Source organism: Alosa sapidissima, chromosome 4, assembly GCF_018492685.1.
Source record: "Alosa sapidissima isolate fAloSap1 chromosome 4, fAloSap1.pri, whole genome shotgun sequence".
Taxonomy (NCBI): domain Eukaryota; kingdom Metazoa; phylum Chordata; class Actinopteri; order Clupeiformes; family Clupeidae; genus Alosa; species Alosa sapidissima.
This window is the reverse complement of record NC_055960.1, coordinates 1,646,629-1,668,175: the sequence shown is the minus strand read 5'-3', so window position 1 is coordinate 1,668,175 and position 21,547 is coordinate 1,646,629. Positions and strand designations below refer to the sequence as shown.

At 40.1% G+C, this 21,547-nt stretch overlaps 1 protein-coding gene across 3 annotated transcripts in view; it reads left to right on the top strand.

Annotated features, from left to right (window-relative positions):
* Positions 1 to 240: 240 nt before the first annotated feature.
* Positions 241 to 21,547, top strand: part of ldlrad2 (low density lipoprotein receptor class A domain containing 2) — a 28,242-nt gene continuing 6,935 nt past the window's right edge. For 2 of the 3 annotated variants that reach the window (XM_042088904.1, XM_042088906.1), the window contains exons 1-4: positions 241 to 567; positions 18,466 to 18,966; positions 19,101 to 19,253; positions 20,709 to 20,816. In XM_042088904.1, coding sequence (XP_041944838.1) covers positions 465 to 567; positions 18,466 to 18,966; positions 19,101 to 19,253; positions 20,709 to 20,816 — 865 coding nt within the window. In that variant the 5' untranslated portion in view covers positions 241 to 464. The remainder of the gene's footprint in view (positions 568 to 18,465; positions 18,967 to 19,100; positions 19,254 to 20,708; positions 20,817 to 21,547) is intronic. The other variant, XM_042088905.1, reaches the window with a different exon arrangement.

The window sequence follows — 21,547 nt, the reverse complement described above, 5'->3', positions numbered from 1 at the left end:
AAAATTAAAATTGAACCTATAATCTTCCAATAGACTACTGTTTTACCTCAAGCTTCATGCAGGGAAGTCTACATTACATGACATATGGGACCACACTAACATCTTAGTTATGAGATCAGTTTGCTTATTAGGCATAGGCTATAGCCCTAAGGTGTCTGGGTGGGAGGAAAGGACGCCCCCGACAGATACTCTGAATGTTGCCATGGAAATAAGAGTATACAAATAGGCCTTGTTTCGAAGTCTGTCGTTGTAGCTAAAGAAGAGTGATCACCCCAGGCCTATAGTGTACCATAAGTAGTTCATAATTATTAATTACCATCTATCGTCGTCACTGCGCAATCCACGAAATGTTTGCGTTGTGCATGCGACAAACCCTAAATTTTCGTATCAACTCTCACTTTGGGCAAAGCAGAGTCGACACGAGTTAGGCTACTCCGCTTGAACGTTTGGACGGATTCTGAAAGATGGCCAAAGTGAGCCAAGACGAACTTGTACAACACCTGTCAAAAGTGTTCGCCGTTATCTGTGTGGTGGTGACTCTCAAGCCTGCCAGCGCCATTGAGACAGGTAGGAGTGATATATGGGTTGTCTCCAAGATGTCTAGGAAATGTCCACAGCTTATCCTGTTGAGTAGCCTAGGCCTACGGTCACATATGTGATTAGAATGTTCGCTAACCGAGAATTCCGCACTATGATGCTGCGACAATACCCTCCCCACAGACTGTATCGATATAAAGAACACTGAAACTGTAGAACGCTATAGATCGTTTGCGTAGAATTCTAGAAGGAACCTGGAAAATAATTCACTCCTCAACAGGTTAACACATAGCGTTCCATTTAGATTAGTTGTATTTAGGCTTAGGCTTCATAAAAAAGAAAAAACAGACTGTCAGATATTTAAAGTCTAGTAATGAATTGTGAATCCTCCTTGTCGTGTGTGGGTAGTGGGGCACTTTCTAAACGAATGTTCGCTCAGGCGTCCAAAACGCGATGAAATGGACATTATGATTAAGCTATGTGCCAACCTTGATTGTTTAGCCTAGCCTATGGTATAGACCAGAGCCATATCTATCTATATGGCAGACGCCTTTGTCCAAAGCGACATACAAATAACAATAAAATAGTTAAATTGAACAGTAAACAATTTAAAAATGGGTAGGCCCAAAGACTACATTAAGGAGAATAGAAATAATAAACAACAATGTAAATTCAATCAATAGCCTAATGAAATTAACAAATAGGCCTACTATAATATACAAACCATAACGCACAAGAAGTAGGCCCTACTAATAAACTAAGTGCATATTGAACAGATATGCCTTTAGTCCCCTCTTGAAAGACCCAAAACACAGAACGGAGAGCACCACATGTGCACTGTAAGAATGCTGTAAAATTACAGGAACATACTGGCAACAATTTCGCCAATACCAGTGTTACCAGTGTTGGGAAAGTTCACTTTTTACATGAACTAGTTCAAAGTTCAGTTCACAAATTTTAAAATGAACTAGTTCAGCTAATTTAGCCTATTATTCATTTATTTATTAATTTATACTAGTTCATAATTAAAAATGTTGAACTAAGTTCACAGTTCCAAAATGATTGCCACAGCCCATATCGAACCACAGACAGCAATTATTTTATCTTAATTAAGTTTATGAAAGCTGGGCTTTCCACTTTACTCAAAGGCTGCAGGTCTCCGACAATATACTGCACCACTAGGTTGTCCAGCTGCGGCTGGGAGATGACAATGGAGCCGCTATACGCAGTTAATGGGATTTGGGTCGAGGATCTGTCTTGACTGTCTTTTGATTTTTTATTTGCTTGCATACCTTGAAAGGCTAGCCGCGTGCTTCAGTTCAATGTGCCGTTTCAGGTTTGCTGTGGATGTGACTAAGTGCGGATTTTCTTTTTGAAAGCCGGCAGGCAAAGTTTATACAGACAGTAGAAGATTTTTTCCATCCTTACCGACCTGGGCCCAGTTTCCCGAAAGCATCTTAAGCCTAAGAGCGTCGTAAAGTCCCTCTTACGAACGTCTTAAGATTTGCCGACTGTTTCCCGAAACCATAGCTTAAGAGCGTCGTGAAAACACTCGTAGAGTGCTCCAGAGTTCTCGTTACCGGCTAAGAGCGTCTTAACAGTAGGCCTACTTCTCACTGAGGTTACCAACAGGACAGAGGAATTACAATTTAGAATACATAATCCAATTTATGTTCCCATTCTTTATTGTGTTTACCTGATAAATCAGATTTTAGCGTGCAAAATAGTAGCCTATAGCCTACATTTAATGGTCATAATAATGTGATGAAAAGCGGACAAAAATGCAATCCAGTTATGAAACGAGACGTTGCCAGAATAGTTTGCCATTATCTTTGCTAAGTGAGGGATATATTTTATTAGGCCTATGAGGTAAAAGCAGAGAAAGGAACATGGTTGTAGGCCTAGTAGCCTACTGCATCAAAATCTAAGCCTATACATTTCCTCACTTTCTTACTCGACTTCTTTCTTCAAACATGTTCTTAAGTGACACAGCGAAAAATTATTGCATCTAATCTTAAACAATCTAATCTTAAATAATTACAATTATTTATGTCTGTGTATGGTAGGCCTATATAACCTACTTGGGATGCTTACATGCAGATGTCAAAGTGTTTCTATTTTCGTATTGATGTGAATTAATGTGTAGGCCTAGATCCGAAGTTTAAACGGTAGGCCAGACATACTCAACTGGCGGATCTCGGTCCGGGGACGGAACCCAAATACAATGTCGTCCGGACCGAGAGCAAAGCTGTATTTAAGATGCTTTCGCGGAACTAGGCCCTGGTCATAAACTCGTCTAACTGATCATAGGCTACGCCTCCTTGCATGCTGCTTTTTGTTTTGATGACACATGCAGCGGTGCGACACTGGTGGCTGATGTTGCCAGATTGTGTGTTTTTTCCGCTGTTTACGATGTGTTTTAGCCCGGTTTTCGCCTGGAAGACTCTATAGAAATCTGGCACCTTATTGAACGAAGTTAAACTGAGAGAGCGTGCTGTTCACAGACACCAATGAACAAGTTCACAGTAACGTTCATCAGTCAGTAACACACTACGTTCAGTTCACGTTCGCCAAAAATATGAATGAGTTCATGAACTATCGTTCAATGAACGCGTTCAGGCACAACGCTGATTATTACAGTATTTATACTGTACAATATAATTACAGTAAATAGCTGTGAGCTATATCCCAGTAGTTAGCTGTACAATTGCAGTATGGCTTTGTGAAATTATAGCATATCTTTTCCTGTAAAATATCAGCATGATACTGTCTTTTTATAGTACTGTTGCTGGAATCTAAATCACAGTACAACTCTGTTTCTGTAAATTACATCAGGTTATGTTTGTGCCATATACTAAAAGTATGTGTACCACATTTAAACAATTATAAAATTATGTAGGCCTATACAATTATTTATCAAAATAACAGTTGCAATGTGCAATTTTAACAAACAAACACTATACAAAATATACAACACTATACAAAATATTTGTATTAAAAAGTGCTAAACAACAACTGAAACAAGAAATGAATGTGTGCAATTTTAACAAACACTATACAAACTATACAACACTCAAGTGCAAAAGAAAGTGCAAAACAACAAGGGCCCTTTGGTAATTGCACTCTTTTACAAATGCGGACCATTTATGCTTATTTTCATGCAGGCTGTCAGACTGTTGGCCTGCAGCCTGTCCCGCAAGTCTGTCTTGATCTACTGTATACACGGAGAGTGAATGAAGTTTAAATTATTTCATACTTTTGTGTAAGATTTACAGTTTTGAATTAGAATGTTTGGCAAACGATGATAGATAAGACATGACATTCAACCACCAGATGCTGCTGTTCAGACGCATCACACAATTCGGCATATCCTACCCGTAAATCCTCAAATTATGGCCGGGATGATAATATAGCTGGTAAATCCCGCCCTTTCTGCTATCCCCGCTGGACCTCTAGATTGAAAAATCGTTAATGCAAGTGAATGTGAGAAAATAATTATTTTCTGGTCCCGTTTGAATTTTGCCATGAATGTGAACATATGTTGTCTGAGAATTTTTAATATAAATTTTCGTGTAAAGAATGCTACAATTGAGCGGGTAGAAGTTTGATGGGGTTAAACTTTGTGTGAGAGCACTTTGTGGACTACAACTTTCCGCTAGACGACAGATCACTAGTTTCCCATAACAACCATCAGTTGGTCGAGATGTAGAGGGTTATTAAGATCGACTTTGAACACAGTGAACCATACAACTTTACAATCACACTGTATCGTAGTGTTAATGTGTTGAGTGAAGCTAGACATGTTTCAAATATTTTTGTTACCATGTGTGTTTATTCCTGCCGTTACAAAAACTAGCATCTCAGCTAATGTTAGCGATTAGCTCACGTCACAGGCGACATGTAGTCTTTCTCGTTATGTCTTTTCCACAACTGATAGCCGAAGAATCATATAATATACTGTCAAACTCGTAACATGAAAAATTATATTAAAAATTCACAGACGACATATGTTCACATTCATGGCACAAATCAAACGGGACTAGAAAATAATTATTTTCTCACATTCACTTGCATTGACGATTTTTCAATCTAGAGGTCCACTGGGGGTTTAGCGGATGGGCGGGACTTACCAGCTCTATTGTCAGTAGCCTCCCAGATAGCAAGGACCACTGTCAGTCCATTGGGGGCATAGCTGGCGGTCTGCTGGCATTTTGCTCATCGGTTCTCTGGCGGTCTGCTGACAGATCGCAGACAAATTGCCCAATATTTTGCCACTATTGGTCTAAAATATTTGTTCATTTGTTCAGTTATACTCCATATATCATTTTATTAACTTTTCTTAATATTCATTACAAGTTAAATTTAAAGAGATGGTGATCCAACGGTGGACCACAAGTGGCACGCCACTGGCGGCATACCACCAGCGGTCTGCTATCTGCCAATCTGATTTTGCTATCTGGGTTATGGCTATCAGTCCACGAGCACTAAAAGACATTGTTTCGATTTAACTCAATGAAATTAAAGAGCTCTTCTTAATATTTTATATTGTTGGTTACTGTTGCCAATGAAAAGTCGTTGTCCTATGATTTATAAAGTCCACAGATGGTCCTTTCATGTGCAGAAAGAATTTTGAAAAAAGGAGGTTGCTCATCGGAGATACTCAGGTCTGAATATTGCTATTTTGGTATTTTTTGGGCAGGCATGTGACATAGTGGATATGTGCAGTCCTGGACTGACACCAGTCACACCTTACGCCTTGTAACTCCAGTTTAAAACTAACATTGGATGCATCTTTGATGGCATGGATTGTTACTTTGCTGTGGTTACATCTGACAGCAGAGGGGATGGCAACATTTTATGCAATTTTGGGCCTTTTTTTGAGGTTTTACTCCCCCTGGTGAGTTGCACAGTTTTGAAAACGAACGTTAAGGGTTGTTTTAGGACATGTTTGAGTATGCCTGTTGGCAGCCACTCTGAGTAGTCAAAGGCGATTCAAAACGAGTCAGAAAAGTCGAGACAGGACCAATCGTCAAAATTTCGGTGTCCACCACTCTAGTTCATCCAAAACAAACCAGAAAACGGACTCAAAGTGCTAAATACCGGAATTTTCCTTTAAATAGCATTGAATGTAGACATGTGGCATCATTTCTAGCTAATACATTGTTTTAAATGTAGGCTATAGCCATTTAAACATGAGAACACATAATAGAAAGAAACAAAATTCCAGTGGATATTTCACGGGTTCTCAAATACTGGCCTGATGAATTAACCCCGTTAGCCAAACTTGACACATGTACAGGATAAGAGACATAAAGACATGGATGGCAAACAATTTCCTGCTTTTTATCCACAAGTGTTAAAAACCTAGGAGTTATAATTGACCAGGACCTATCACTAAATAATCACATAAAACAGATCACCAAAACTTCATTTTACCATTTAAGAAACATTTCAAAGATAAGGAAGTCCTTATCCTTACCAGATGCCGAGAAATGAATCCATGCTTTTGTCACCTCAAGGATAGACTATTGCAATGCTCTATACGCTCGATGCAATAATACCTGTCTAAAGAGCTTAGGCTACAGTTTATACAAAATTCAGCTGCTCGCACACTCACTAGAACTAAACTATTAGAACTATTTCCCCCATCCTAGCATCTCTACACTGGCTACCTGTTAAAAGTCGCATTGACTTCAAAATATTACTTCTAACATACAAAGCCATAAATGGCCGGGCACCTGAATATATTAAAGATCTCCTAGTCCCATACAACCCATCTAGACCGCTTCGATCACAAAATACTGAACTTCTTGTAATCCCAAGAATCTCAAAAACTACAGTAGGAGGCAGAGCTTTCTGCACCGCGCACCCGTCCTCTGAAATAATCTCCCTCCCTTAATTCGATTAGCAGACACCCTCCCTATTTTTAAGTCTAGACTTAAAACATACCTCTTTAGTGCCTCCCATAGTTAGGTATGGTGCAGTGTGGAACTTCAACCACCTCAGGGTTTTTTGGAATGGACCACCCTGCTGTTTCCTCGTGTGACTGGCACCCCAGTCATGCGTGCAATGGTGGTCACTGACCATACCTGCGCTGGTGTCGACTACCCTTCACCATGCCTTAGTTATGCTGCTATAGCATAGTGCTGTCATGGACTTTTCATCTGTCACACCGTACAACCCCCGCTCTCTCCTCTCTCCCCTTCCCTCTCTTTCTCTCTCTCAACTCTCCCTCTCTTGCCTATTATTTCTATGGTATAACACTATATAGTACCATTCATATATTTATTGATATTAACCATTTTGATCTATAGTAATAATAACCCACTCTATATCTATCTCCCCCCCCCCCCCCCTTTACCTCACTTGTGAGGTATACCATTACCAGTCATCAGCCATCCTTGTGTTTGGCCCTCATCTCACTCATCTCACCTGAATCCCATCCCTACGACTGCCCTATCATCGCCTATTGCTGTCCTCCTGCCCGGATTCCTGGCCCGCGCAGCCTGGCGACCCACTACTTGCCCTATGATAACTCCTTATCCCCCTGGACAATTATATTTCCTACAGTGGACTATTTGAACTTTCTGGCACTAAATAGGATTACTGCATTATCATACAGGATATCTAACCATCCCACCTCTTGTAATATACACCTCAGGTGGCTTTAAACACCATGTTCTATTCTCTACATCTAACTAACTTTTGCATTTATCATGTACTGTTCTGTAGCTGACCCAAGGCAGATAGGTCAGGCCCTTGGGTTATGGATCTGCTCAAGGTTTCTTCCTATATGTATCTCCAATTCTAGGGAGTTTTTCCTCGCCCCTGTTACTCATGGGCCTTCTTTTCTTTTCTCTGATTGTCTAACATTCTGTAAAGCGCCATGAGACAAGTGTAATGTTTTGGTGCTCTATAAGTGAGATTAAATTGAAATTGAAAATTGTCGATGCAAAGCCTATTTTTTTTATAGACATTACTCAATAAAACCACCAACAACCACCAACAAGCACAATTTTGTTGCTTCATCTCTGGCATGGAAAATTAGTTTGTCTTTCAAGTTTATACATAATGATTGATTATGTATGGGCAGCCAGAAGGAAGCTCTACTGTGAGCTCCACAAATGCTCTGGAAAATGTAGCTTCTGTAAATGCTACTGCACTACATGGTCAAAAAAACAGCTAAGCTATTGAAAAGCTATCTGCTTCAGAAAAATAGCTACGCTACCACCAAGCTACTGAGAAATGTAGTTAAGCTACTGCCCATCACTGACTAAATGCATTCAAAAAGGTGTAAACTGTCAAAACCTGTCAGATTTTGGGAGATTCTGAAATGACTATAGCAAGAAGATAATACGCATATATTATCGCATTGTATCACTTAAAGGAAACGCTGACCATTCGCAATTGTGCTTTGTTGGACTTCGACAATTATTGCTTTTACATTGTTGCTTGCTATCTAGAGCATGTATGCTCAGCTTTGTTTGTTTGTTTACTGGTGCCGTCATCAATTGTCCTTAATTAAATGTCCTGCACTTCCATCCAGTTCTCCTCGCAATTAAATACACTGTGGAGCAGTGGCCTTCTACTTAAGCCTTGTTTTCTGCTGCTCTCGCCAAAATTTGCGCTTATGTCCAGGGCTGGACTGGCCATCTGGCATACTGGGCATTTTCCCGGTGGGCCTACACACTTCTGGGCCAAATCGCCAATGTAATTATAATTTAAGCTAGTCCGACCAATATATTTTTTTGTTTGTGTTTGATGACAGTGCTGGCCCTCAAAGGGCCGACAACAGTCCACTGGTTAATTTTCCATAGTGACACTGGCATAGCCTAATCAAATCTCTTAATTTTTTGGCTGCGGCGCTTTTAAAGAGCTGCAGCGACCCTTTGGTTCATTTTCCATACTCGCGCTAATACAACGCCGGCTGTGACAACAAAATCATACCTGCGTTCTGTTCCCAGAGTTTTCTCTGTCTATGATCTGCAGCGTTTCTCAAACTATGAGCCTCCTCAACGAGTAGGCCTAGATTGCGGAGCCACAAATTTAATTTACGCCCGGCTTCTTTCTGTTTGCAGCACAATTGAATTTTGGAACCGCGGAACGAAAGAAAGAAAAATAGCCTAACTAATAGTTTCCCCAATCAGGAAATACTTCTTAATTTGGTTTCATCAAATAATAGAGGCATAAAATTAGGTTGTATTGGTAGGAGTGCACATTCAACTAACCACTGTAACATGGGTAGGTTAGAAACAGCAATATATATATATTTATTTTATAAAAACAAATGAAGTGGACTCTTGTAACTGTCCATGAAAACACAGCATTAACATTGCAGCAACTGCGCGAAAATCAGAGGTAGCAGGAGTGAACGCAGAATGTGGGCTGTTGTTGCGCAAAGAAATGAATGAGGGAAATTATATGCATCTCTGTTATTAACATGAAATATGTCTGCATGCAGGGTAGTATCAAGCAGTGAAGTGATAACCATATGCAGGTAACCAATGTTCACGTCACCTAGCTTGACAGAAGACTAGCCTTGCTTGCTCTGTTAAGGTGCTGTCCCTCCCAAACTGCGTTAAAATGAAGAATTAAAAAAAATCCCGGGGGAACAACCCCCCAGACCACCACTTAGGCCTATATGATCCACAATATTAAGCAAAATAGTAACAATGTCAATCAAATATCAATAATAAAAAATAAACAAAAAACATAAATATACAAATCATAACTCTAGGAATTAATTAATTATTTAAGTGTAAGCTGATCCAAAACTATCACAGGAACACAGAACACTAGGCAACTCATGGCATGAAATGCATGCATATTTTAGGTGGACTGTCTGCAGGGAATGTGTCTGACCAATCATGGTACAGTAGGTGTGGGCCGCCTGGGCCAAAAATGCCAGGGCCGATGTTTTGTCCCAATCCAGCCCTGCCTACAGCTTCCACAGGTGACTTATACAGTATATATATATATATATATATATATATATATATATATATATAGTTTTTACAGTGCATGAAAATGCACTGTACTGTTCTTCCAAAGCTTTTTACAGTGCATGAAAATGCACTGTACTGTTATTCCAAGGCTTTTTCTTCTTCTTCTTCTGATTACAGTGCATGAAAATGCACTGTACTGTTCTTCCTAGGCTTCTTATTACAGTGCATGAAAATGCACTGTACTGTTCTTCCAAGGCTTTTTACAGTGCATGAAAATGCACTGTACTGTTCTTCCTAGGCTTCTTCTTATTACAGTGCATGAAAATGCACTGTACTGTTATTCCAAGGCTATACTGTTCTTCCAAATCTTTTTACAGTGCATGAAAATGCACTGTACTGTTCTTCCTAGGCAACTTCAACAACTTATTCTTCCGCTTACCACTTTTTCCGTACGCAATTTCTCTTGAACAGTTTAACTTATTTAGCATTGCAATAACCATGTATATCCAAGCAAAACCATTGTAACAATTTCTACATTATCTGTTTTAACACTGTATATTTTACATCATATATTTTGCATTTTTATGCACTGGTAATTCCTCGGAATTACATTTTCTAGTTATTATTCTTCTAACCAAAATTTCTGCTTCTAATTCAGCTTCAACTGTTTAACGTAGAAACTTCGTTCAAACTTTGTAACGTAGGTCTTGAAAAGGACACTTGAGCAATATATTTTTCACCTTTGTAAACTTTATACTTTTTGAGATATTAACAAAAAACAAGCTTATTTTTCCATCCGCTCCTCTCACTAGCTCTGATCTGTTGTTTACAATCGCTCATCCACTCGTCACTTTGTGTCAGAAATTAGCGGAGGATAAACTCGCCCTTACGCATCTGTCTGTCTCAAGGCATGTGGGCTATCTTATTACACACGGCATCTCGCCAGAATTTGAAAGAAATCTGTCCGACAAACTTAAGAATAACATGTTTAAACTAGATGTACCGCATAGCGGTACAAAATATGACCGCCGCTCAGTCCTGTACATCCGTTCCGCGAAAATAAATCACACTTCAATTTGTCTCCATATTTTACTCCATCCCCCACTCTTGAAACTTTTGTGTATGCTTGTTTGGCCTGCGTGAGTGTGTGTGTGTGTGCGGCTGCACAGAAAGTAGCCTACTGGTGCTGAAAAGGTGAATAGATTGTAGAATAGCCAAAGAAGATGTAGCATTGTTATAAAACCTTTAAAATCTCTAAACAATCACAAGTAGGGTAGTTCATCACAGTTCATCCATTGCAACTAGATTGATGAAAGGTCACTTACACCTGTAGGCTACATTGTATTTGGGAAAAGCAAAAGGTATCAGCTCTCTCCTGGTTTGAATCCTACCTCACAGGACGCTCGTTTAACGTATCATGGCTTGGTCAGCTATCCGCACCTCACCATCTCACCACAGGGGTCCCCCAGGGCTCAGTGCTGGGCCCCCTCCTCTTTGCTATCTACACCACCTCCTTGGGACAGATTATCCGTTCGCACGGCTTCTCATACCACTGCTATGCAGACGACACACAGCTCTATCTGTCCTTTCCACCTGACGACCCCCTGGTTTCAGCACGGATCTCGGATTGCCTTTCAGACATAGCTACATGGATGAAGGCACACCACCTCCAGCTGAACCTCTCAAAGACTGAACTGCTGGTCATCCCAGCTAAACCTACCATACACCACGACATCAACATCAAATTTGACTCCCTGTCTGTTTCACCGACCAGGACTGCAAGAAATCTAGGAGTTGTTCTTGACAACCAACTAAACTTCTCAGATCATGTTGCCTCAGTCGCCCGGTCATGCCGTTTTGCACTCTACAACATACGGAAAATCAGGACTTACTTGACTCAAGATGCTACCCAACTTCTGGTTCAGGCAATAGTCATCTCACGACTCGACTACTGCAATGCCCTCCTGACAGGTCTCCCAGCCTGCGCAGTGAAACCACTTCAGATGATCCAGAACGCGGCGGCGCGCCTGGTCTACAACCAACCCAAAAGGGCACATGTTACCCCGCTGCTCATCCAGCTACACTGGCTACCTATGGCGGCCCGCATCAAATTCAAGTCTCTAACGCTTGCCTACAAAGTAGTCTCCGGTTCTGCTCCCACCTACTTGAATGCCCTCATACAGACTTACACTACCTCCAGACCGCTGCGCTCCTCTGACGAACGACGTCTAGCTCTACCATCGGTACGCTCAAGCCAAACCAAACTTTTCTCATCTGTTGTTCCTCGTTGGTGGAACACACTGCCAGTTCCTACAAGGGCAGGGACATCCTTTTCCACTTTCAAAAAACTCCTGAAGACCCAGCTCTTTAGAGAACATCTACTCTCATAGCAACACTTACAACAAGTCTTACTGATCCTAGCACTCACCAGCCGTTTTAAACTGACAAGTAACTGTTAAAAACAGCACTCACCGACGCACTTATTCTTACTGTACTCTAATGTTTTTTTTTTAAACTGTCCTAAAATTGTGAGAATTGTTCTAAAAACTTACTGTTTACCATGTTGTTAGTCGCTTTGGTTAAAAAGCGTCAGCCAAATGTAATGTAATGTAATGTAATGTAATGTAATAATGTTATTTATTTATTTATTTATTTATAAACAAAAACATCTTTGTCAGTTCCATGCCGTTTTCAACAGCTATCAAAAACAAAGGTCATTTTTGGATGGATGGATTTTTTTTCGTGAATGTTTCTTCTTCTACATAAGATTTTAGTCATCTTTAGTTCATGTAATACTTTATTGTCAATGCACAAATTAAGTAACAGTAGTCTGAAACGTTATTGTTAATGCACAAATTAAGTAACAGTAGTCTGAAACGAAATGCTGTTTTACATCTAACCAGTGGTGCAAATAACTGACATGTCCAAATGGGCCTTGATGAAATGCGTCGCTAGACTGTTCATACACATTTTAACGGGCCAAAGTTGAAGAGCTGTTGTCCGTTATTGTTCGTGCAAATATAGGCTGATTCATGTTCCCTTGCATTGTGTAACTGAGGTCCATGGCTAGTCTGGCTTTCACCAGACCAAGCTCAATCTTTTAAGAAATAAAAAAATAAATAGGGGGCAGATTAGGCTGGGTTCACCCAGCCTAGTCCATAGGCACCCGATATTGTTTAATTTTCCGATTGAGATATCCACGCTCTGGCTATTCTAAATGCAAAAATGCATCAGGGAGTTATGACAAAACTGTAACTAACAAACTAGATCCTAATAGAAAGCTGTTAGTTTCCCTAAGCTACAGGTAGGCTTATAAGGTAGGCCTATTTACAACATAAATTGTCAATAGGCTATGCTGGCGACACAAATAAAATCTCCTTTGGAAACCAATGGCTTACGCCTTACAGTATCAAGCGAACTTAAACTGCCTTATCGTGGCGAAAAGTAGTAATAAAATTCACGCAGCTCCATGAGTCAAGGAAAGCGCGAATGAAGTAGCCACTTCTAAATGGGACCCACTACACAGTTAAGGTGTGTTGCTAAAGCAGCCATAATAAAAATGAAGGTGTCATTGTTTGGATACTTCACACACTTGCTTTTTAATTTCACAGACTACAACTACCAAGCTGGAATCAAAGCACATCGATTCCCCTCTCTCTCACACCCTGCACGCACTTAAAACAAAATAAACAGGCGTCTCAGTCTCACGCATGTATAGGCAAAACTGTATCAGACCGGTGTAACGTTGGTAAATCTTCCATTGCACAGAATGATTTTAGTAGCACGTGCAACAAATGACAGTCGAAAGATACAATTACAGTGCTGCTATCAATTTGCTTGGTATAACCGCATTTATAGTTTTCTACAAATGCAATCAATCAAATTGGCCTCCATCACTCAACCAACGCTAACGGTAACATTACCTAGGTCCTTATTGATATTATAAGATTAACGTACCTGCAGTAAAAACCAAGCATGTCCGATAAACATCCTCAGATTTATTTTGGCTTCAAGAAGAAATGGGAATTACATTTCATGTGAACATTGTACTATCCTTATTAGACGTTCTCTGCGGTAAACTAGCCTACAGTCCTTAGGAAGCGTCCATTGTTTTTCCAACCCACTTTTAACGTCCAACAAAATTACGTCTCACTGCAACGATGCGCCATCTAGTGGACAAACGACTACTTATCGCCAATACTGGAAATGCAGCCATGATGATGATGATGAATATTAGGCTTTCTTTTAATCCTACTGAATTTGTAATTATGTATCGGCCGTTCTAATACCGATAGTATGTGGGTGCCTGTGTGTGTGTGCATGTGTATATGTGTGCACCGCCATCTACAGGCCAATGAGTGTACAGTCACTAAATGTACACATAACCTAATTTTTTTAGACCCCCCCCATGGATGAAATTCTACGAAACTTGGCATACCGCCAGAGAATGCCAGGTCAAGCATACACATAAAATGTGGTGCAGTTCTGAACATCTTAACTGAAGATAGGGGCGATTTAAGCAGAATAATATTGCATTTTCATTTTTTACTGGGGGGGGTGCAAATCACAAATGAGTGATTATGGGCCAGGTTGATGTGGGCCCTTGAGACCAACATACCATAAAAGATTCTTCATCCTCAGTGCCACGGTTCAGGTAGTTATTTAGGAAAAACTGCTTTTTTTGCGGTTTGGGGGGCCCAGCACGGGGGGGGGGGGGGGGAGCCCCCGGGGACGAAACGAAATTTTTCCGTAAAAGTCTAGTGGGGCTACATACCCACCAAATTTCATGTGGCCCGGTGGTTCAGTGTCCTGGGTATCGTTGACCAAAAATTCAGGAAGTAGATGACGGGGAAAAAAAAAAAAAAAAAACTTTGACAATCCCTATATGACCGCTTTGCTAGCGGCGGTCATAATAAATGGTGCATATTTTGCAGAAAAATGAATGTCTCCTTGTTCATGCCCTTTAGTCAATGGTTAGGCTACTACTAATCAATTCCTACCCAGATAGCAAACATACACTGGGACGGAACTGGGCCACACCTACCACAACGTCCGGCACGGATCTGCATAATGGACCTGATCCGGCGTCCAAACGCACATCGGTCCAAAATTGGTCTGGATCCGTTTGACGGATCTGGTACCAATAAGGGCTAAGACTGGCCCAGTTCCGTATGGTAGTCTGTGTTACTGACGTGTTCCAGATCTGTTTATCATATGCAATACGGGTCCGCTTATTGTGTGTGGTACGGACCCGTTTATCAGACATCAGCCGGCTTTATTTGACATGTGAAATGTGATTGGTAATTAGGGCTAATTATCCTGAAAAATCTGTTTGCTACACATTTGCTAACAGGTTCGTTATAGGTTCACCCAGGCTAAAGTTCGTAACGTTTTCCCAACAGCTCAACTGATAAACATAAGCTAGGCTACAAACACAAGGGGGGTAAAAAAAACTTTACACATAAGTGTCTTATTATTTTTTTTTATTCAACAACCTGGCTGTAGAAGTGCAATCCCAGACAAAGTTTAAGTCGTGTTAATTCTACATTTATTCCTTTTTGCAAATAGGCTAAGTCACAATTACACTCGTTTTTTATCATCAGTGATCCTGTTAGCGTTATCACTGTTTTTTCCAAAATAGTTATTGTGATAGCTGTTTTGCTTAAGTTAAGCTAGTTGTTGTTGCTGGAAAATAATAGTAAAGTTATCAATCGCTCGGTTGCTTGTTGTTGTCTCTGAATAAACCAACAGAGATAAAAAGCAGATACTACCTTGAAAAGTTGGGCTGTCCTAGTCCAACCCCAGGCTGGCAAATCATGTCAAAAGATTGATAGTGAGCAAACCAAAGATCCTTGATTAACATTAGGCTACTGCTTGGACTTCTGCATGCGTGGCAAGAATATGGGGTTGTTTCATAGCACTGTTAGATCTGACACAAACAACAATTGACTACTTTTACCACTGCTAGGTAATAATAAAAATAATGAAATGAACATATGATCAATATTGAGCCAACTATATCTTCTTTTCCAGCCTTACTGTAGAAATGAAGTGGCCATGAGAACATAGTGCACCCCCATGGTTTCTAAATTTGTGCCATTCCAAAATACCTTTTTTTTTCTTTAGCAGCCAGTTGACAATTAAGTAGGGAAAGGACAGTCAATTTAGAATCAGCACCTTAATTAATATCATTACCACCTGGGTCTGCTGTGAAAAAATGGTCCTTCGGCTCATATCCGTATCACAGGTTTGGGCCAAATCAGTGTTTTGTATTTTAAACGCATCTCCTGACTTCCAGTTGAGTTGCGGAAATTGGACCTGGGACAAATCTGTAAACCGGTCATAAAACAGCATTGCTAGCAGAGCTGAAACCTGTATCGGGAGTAGACCTGGCCCACAGTCAGATACCGTATGTCCGCTACAGGCGGATCTAAAGGCTTTTATGCGGATCCGGCCCAAAGGAAATTGCTATCTGGGTAGTTTACTTTTGAGTATTATAATTGCCACCCACTGACCTTTCTTGGTATGGCTGTTGTATTTGTAGTCTCAGTATGCTATACAAGCAATAAGTATGCAGGTAAGTGACTAGTTAAAAGCAGGGATGGATTAATGAACAGACCTAACAGGCCCAGGGTCCTAGGAGCTCTGGTGCTCTACACAAATATGCTACTGTACTATAGGCTTGTATTGGGTTTGTTCATCTCATGACTGAATGATGTGCATTTATATCCACAAACGTCACCAGAATCTATCATCTAAGGCAGTGGTTTTCAAAGTGGGGGCCGCGAGGTGGTGCCAGAGAGGCCTCAGCAAGTTGAATGGAAAAATAAAAGCAACAAATAAATACATTTGAAAAATACAATGCCATTATAATAATTTGTCGCATATCTGAACATTATATTTTCCATGATAATACCTGGAAATAATAGTAGAGTGATAGCTCTCATATAGCAGAAAGCCCCAAATGCAATTTTTACACACTGTAGCCTATGCTCCATCGCGAAGTGCTTGTGTCTAAAATAATTATTAGGATTAGCTTAATGTATTTTTACATTTGCCGTAGTATTGTCGATGGGTTTAGTAACACATCAAGGGGGTCCTTGTCCAGAACATAGTGGTATTTGGGGGGCCTTGTTGTGGGAAAGTTTGGGATCCCCTGATCTAAGGGACTAAGGGACTATTTATCAAAATCATCTCCCGGGGGAGCACACCCCTTGACCCCGCTTGACAATTATGTTGATCAGGGCATATCTTGGTTTAGGGGATTTTTTTCTACTATCACCCCTGCATTATACTATCTACATGCAACTTTTAAACTATATATTCTGTCTCAGGCTTTAAGTATACAGTCTGTTTCTCTTAAGACTACAGATCCTGATCAACTAGTTCCTCTGCCCACAACTGTTTCAAAATAAATGTCCTCACTACAATAATTCACTATTAAATAATATAACTATTTAAACTAACTATTTAACTGTTCAGCCATTCCAACTGTCAGTTGCCATCAACTATGACTCCCACCAACTGTAGCTAGTTAGCACTGTTAGCATAGTTAACATTGATAACATAAATGCTAGCAAACATTAAGCTAAGTTAGCTAAGTAACATGGTTAGCATAGTTAACATTGGTAGCATAATTGCTAGTAGACATTAGTTAAGTAAGCTAAGTAACATGGTTAAAATAGCTAGCATTGTTAGCATTGCTACCATAGTTATTGTTGTTAACATAACTGCTAGCAACTATTAGCTAAGTTAGCTAAGTAACATGGTCAACATATTTAGCATTGCTAACATTGTTATCACAACAGCTAGCACACATTATCTAAGTTATCTCCTTTAACACTATTTTACATCATATGTTTTGCATTTTCATGCACTGGTAATTCCTTGGAATTGCATTTCTAGTTTTATTTTATTATTTTTATTAAAGAGGAGAGGTCTGTCTGCCTCTCCACCACTTCCACTACCTCCTACAACAATGTTTGTGTACTGACTGTCCACTGGCCCACTGTTTACTGCTTACACTCTTCACCCTGTTTACTGGGTATATTAGCCCATATGCACAACCCCTCCCTCCTTACCCCAGCCTGGACTGAGGCCAAACTTAATTTTTGACCAATGACTGTAACCTTACTTCAAACGTCTAATATTGACTGTTGGTTTGTGTCTCACTTTCTACTAAACTTTATCCTATATGCACTGCTATCCTTGCACTGCTAGTTTTTATACTACTATGTCTACGTTATTCTCTGATATTGTCCATATTTAATGCTAAGGTCTATAGACTTTATCTTTGCACTGTTGGACTTATTTACACTATCACCATGACACACACTCTCATAGAGCACCTTACATTCCCCATTCCCTATCAGTCCCTACCCTGTCACTGCAAGCGTCTCATGCTTAGCCCTTAGTACATTCATGTGGATTTTTGATTTAGTGTCTTTTAATGTCCATATTATTTATTTTGATTTGTTATTATATCATACTGTTTATGTTGTAAGTGTATGTTGAGTGTGATACCTTTAAGTTACTGGGACCTTGAATTTCCCCTTGGGGATCAATAAAGTATAATAAAGTATATTCTTTGGCTAATGCGCTATGTACAGCACTTTGGTCAATGCGAGCTGTGTTTAAATGTGCTCTAAAAATAAACTTTATTTACTTACTTAATTAACAAAGCCCTGAGGCAGAGAATTTGCCTCAATCATTTTTTTGTAATCAATTTATCCGAGTTACTCGAGTAATCATTTCAGCCCTAATACAATGTAATGTTTCTGTGTAACTAATGACTGTGTGAGATTACATATTAGAGTGGTTTATTAAGGCACTGTTTCTCTACAATATTTAGGATTTGATGAAGGCAGGATCAAGGGTCCAGTCAGACAGCATAGTTGCACATTGTACCCACCAAATACAATATTAAGTGATTAAATAAGCAAATAAACACCTTTTTTAACCTTTCCACTTCTCTTTCCATCAGTGAATGTTGTTGATTTATGTGGCCAAACTATCCATGGGGATGGGTTGATCATCAACTCCCACCAGGAATCTAAGAAATACTACTTTGTCACCATGGGAACAGACTGCCAATTGACCATACAAGCCAACATGCTGCAAGACAGGGTACTGTTCCATTTCCGCTTCTTCCTGGTTTACAGCCTTCTACGGGTGGCCCCCCTTAGCCCTTCACCCTTTTTCCCAGAGTCTGCCAGTAAACCCTCACTTTCTCGCCCTGCCTGGCCTGACCAGCATGTGGAGTCAACTTCTAAGGATGGCCAGGAGGACCCCTGCTATGCCGGCTCTTACATACAGTTCTATGATGGCCCTAATATGAACTCACCCCCCATAGGGCTCCCACTTTGTGGAAAAAGTCTACCACGACCTGTAATTTCCACAGGAAATTACCTGACTTTGAGACTGGTTACGAGGGGCACACAGCCCAGGGTTGATTTTGTTGGAGACTTCACTTCTTTCAGATTGGGTGAGCTATATGGCTGTATTTATTTTTAGGACATTTGAATCGTTAAATCACAATGTCTTTGCATTACAATATACTTATTACACCTTTACAACATTTTTGAAAATTATCTCACAAAAAATGTTTTAACTTTGCAGGTTCCAACCAATCAGAATGTGGTAATGTACTTTACTTTAGCTGTTGGAATGGGAAGTGCATTCCAATGAGTTTGGTTTGTGATGACGACAAAGACATTGACAACTGTGGAGACGGCAGTGATTTAAGAAGTCATCATGAGGCTAAATGCACAAGTCAGTAACAATTTTAATTTACAACAAAAAAGAGGGGTAGAGGAGCGCTTCCTGGACTCAAAAGTTTGGTTAAGTTAGAGGTGCTCTTTGGATAGGAAACTAAATGCCAAGAATCAAAAAAACTTGGCTTAACTCCCAGAAGAAGGCATGTAGCCGAAACACTTTGGAGTTTTTTAGAAGGTTTACTTGACCAAGCCATAATAATAACGGCTTTTTAACTTTTTCAATGGAGAGTGCCTTGGAATTTTAATTGACAATTGGCTCACTGCCAAAAAAAAGGTGGGCGCTGTGTAAAATGTAAATAAAAACAGAAGGCAACAATTTACATATCGTATTTACCCTATTAAGACAAAATCCCTGTGCACTGGCTGTTTTTGGATCCCAGGTGCTGGCGATACACAGGGATATCAGTTTACCCTATGTTTCATTGACAATAGGTCAAAACAGAAATGTTATTGTTTTATTTATTTATTTTTAAATAAATCTTATGAATTTGAATTTGAGACATGTTAACCATTGCTTCCCTCCTTCATTTAACAACATTCTGTAAATGTTTGGAAACTGGGGAGACCAGCAGCTGAGAATTAAATTATTTTTAAATAGCAAGGTTTATAATGAGCAGCCTTCAGGAAGGGATGGGGGGCCTGTCCCCTCTGGAATTTCAGCCTACAGTATGTATTTATTAGTATATATACCCAGAAGTGTAAAAATCTGGCTTCAGAAAGTAAAATTGATGTCACAATTAAGCTCTCTCACCACAGCGGCCTCCCTTGCAACGTGAACTGCATTTACTGTATATAGCGCTTTTTTCAACTTCTGCAAGCACCCAAAGCGCTTTACATTGTCATGCCTTACATTCACCTATTCACACACCCACTCACACACAAATGGTGGAGGCTGCCATGCAAGGCCCCAACCTGCTCACTGGGGTTAAGTGTCTTCCTCAAGGACACTTCCACAGGTTCAGGAGGAGTTGGGCTCCAACCAGCAACCTTCCAGTTGCTGGATGATGACTCTACCTCTTGAGCCACTGCCGCCCACAGTATTGTGACAAGTCCCATCTGCTACTGTAATTACTGAGCGAGTGTGTCTACAAACACACAAAAGGCGAATCTCACTTTTGTTACAAATAGGCAAGGTAATTTATCACTAAATTAAAACTATGCATAGAAACATTTGCATTTTCCTTCTTGCTCAACCATAGTAAGCAGTTCTAATAACCTATGTGTTTCTAAAACGCAATCCTGCTACTGGGGGATCCATATTTGTTTTCTGAGCTGATCTTATGAACACACTTTTTTGAAGGTTGGGATTTTTAAAATTGGTGCCTCTGAGCTTGTGATTATCATGAAGGCAGTATTAACATGTGGCAGGACCTTTACTTTCTGAAGCCGGACTAAAACACCTCTGTTTATACCTCATGCCCTCATACCCACTTCCTGCTCTGTTTCCAAGGTCATCAGTCTGTGAAACTGTCTCCACAGTTTACCCTTCCAACTTCAACTATCCTCACAAAGAATTGTGGCACACCTGAAATCCCCATGAACACCAACACAGTTGCAGGTGAGTGGCTCAGCTACTCTATTACAAATAAAAGCCTTTTAGGTAAACCCTATTTTTTGTTTATAGACACACATGTTCACTCAGTAATTACAGTAGCAGATGGGGCTTGCCACAATACTGTTCTCTCTCTCTAGCTGTTTTTTGTATCTTCTATGGAGTGCAACTTCTAGCAATTTGCACATGATTTTGATGTGACGTTTATGGTCCTAGTAGCCTGTATCATTGATGTATACAGTTTTGAAAATGCTCAACACGACATGCCAACAATAAATGTTGAATATATCCACAACCACAAGGACCATATACATAAAAAAGGTGTCAAATGAAAGCTAACACTCATGGGCTGTCTGCAGAAGTGTCGGAATGGACATTTATTGTACAGTGTAAGAGACAACAGAACTAGAACATGAAAAAAACAATATCCGCCTAAAGAGAACCAGTTGTCAAAGTGAATATCAGCTTGGAAACATAACATAGTATCCCAAAACCTCTTTCAACCAGTACCCCTATCTATGGGAATGAGTCAAGCCAAGTTTAAAGCTTGTAGGGAGAGACAGTGCAATGCTGCACATGTTATAATTCTTTAATGTCAAGGCGGAAATGTAGATGTTGGTCTATGGGGCTACTGTATTTGACTTCATTAACTCATTGAATGCCAAGCTTCGGGAGATTTGTCTTAGAGTGCCAGCAATCTAGACCATTGTTGATGATATTTGTACAGCCAAAGCATA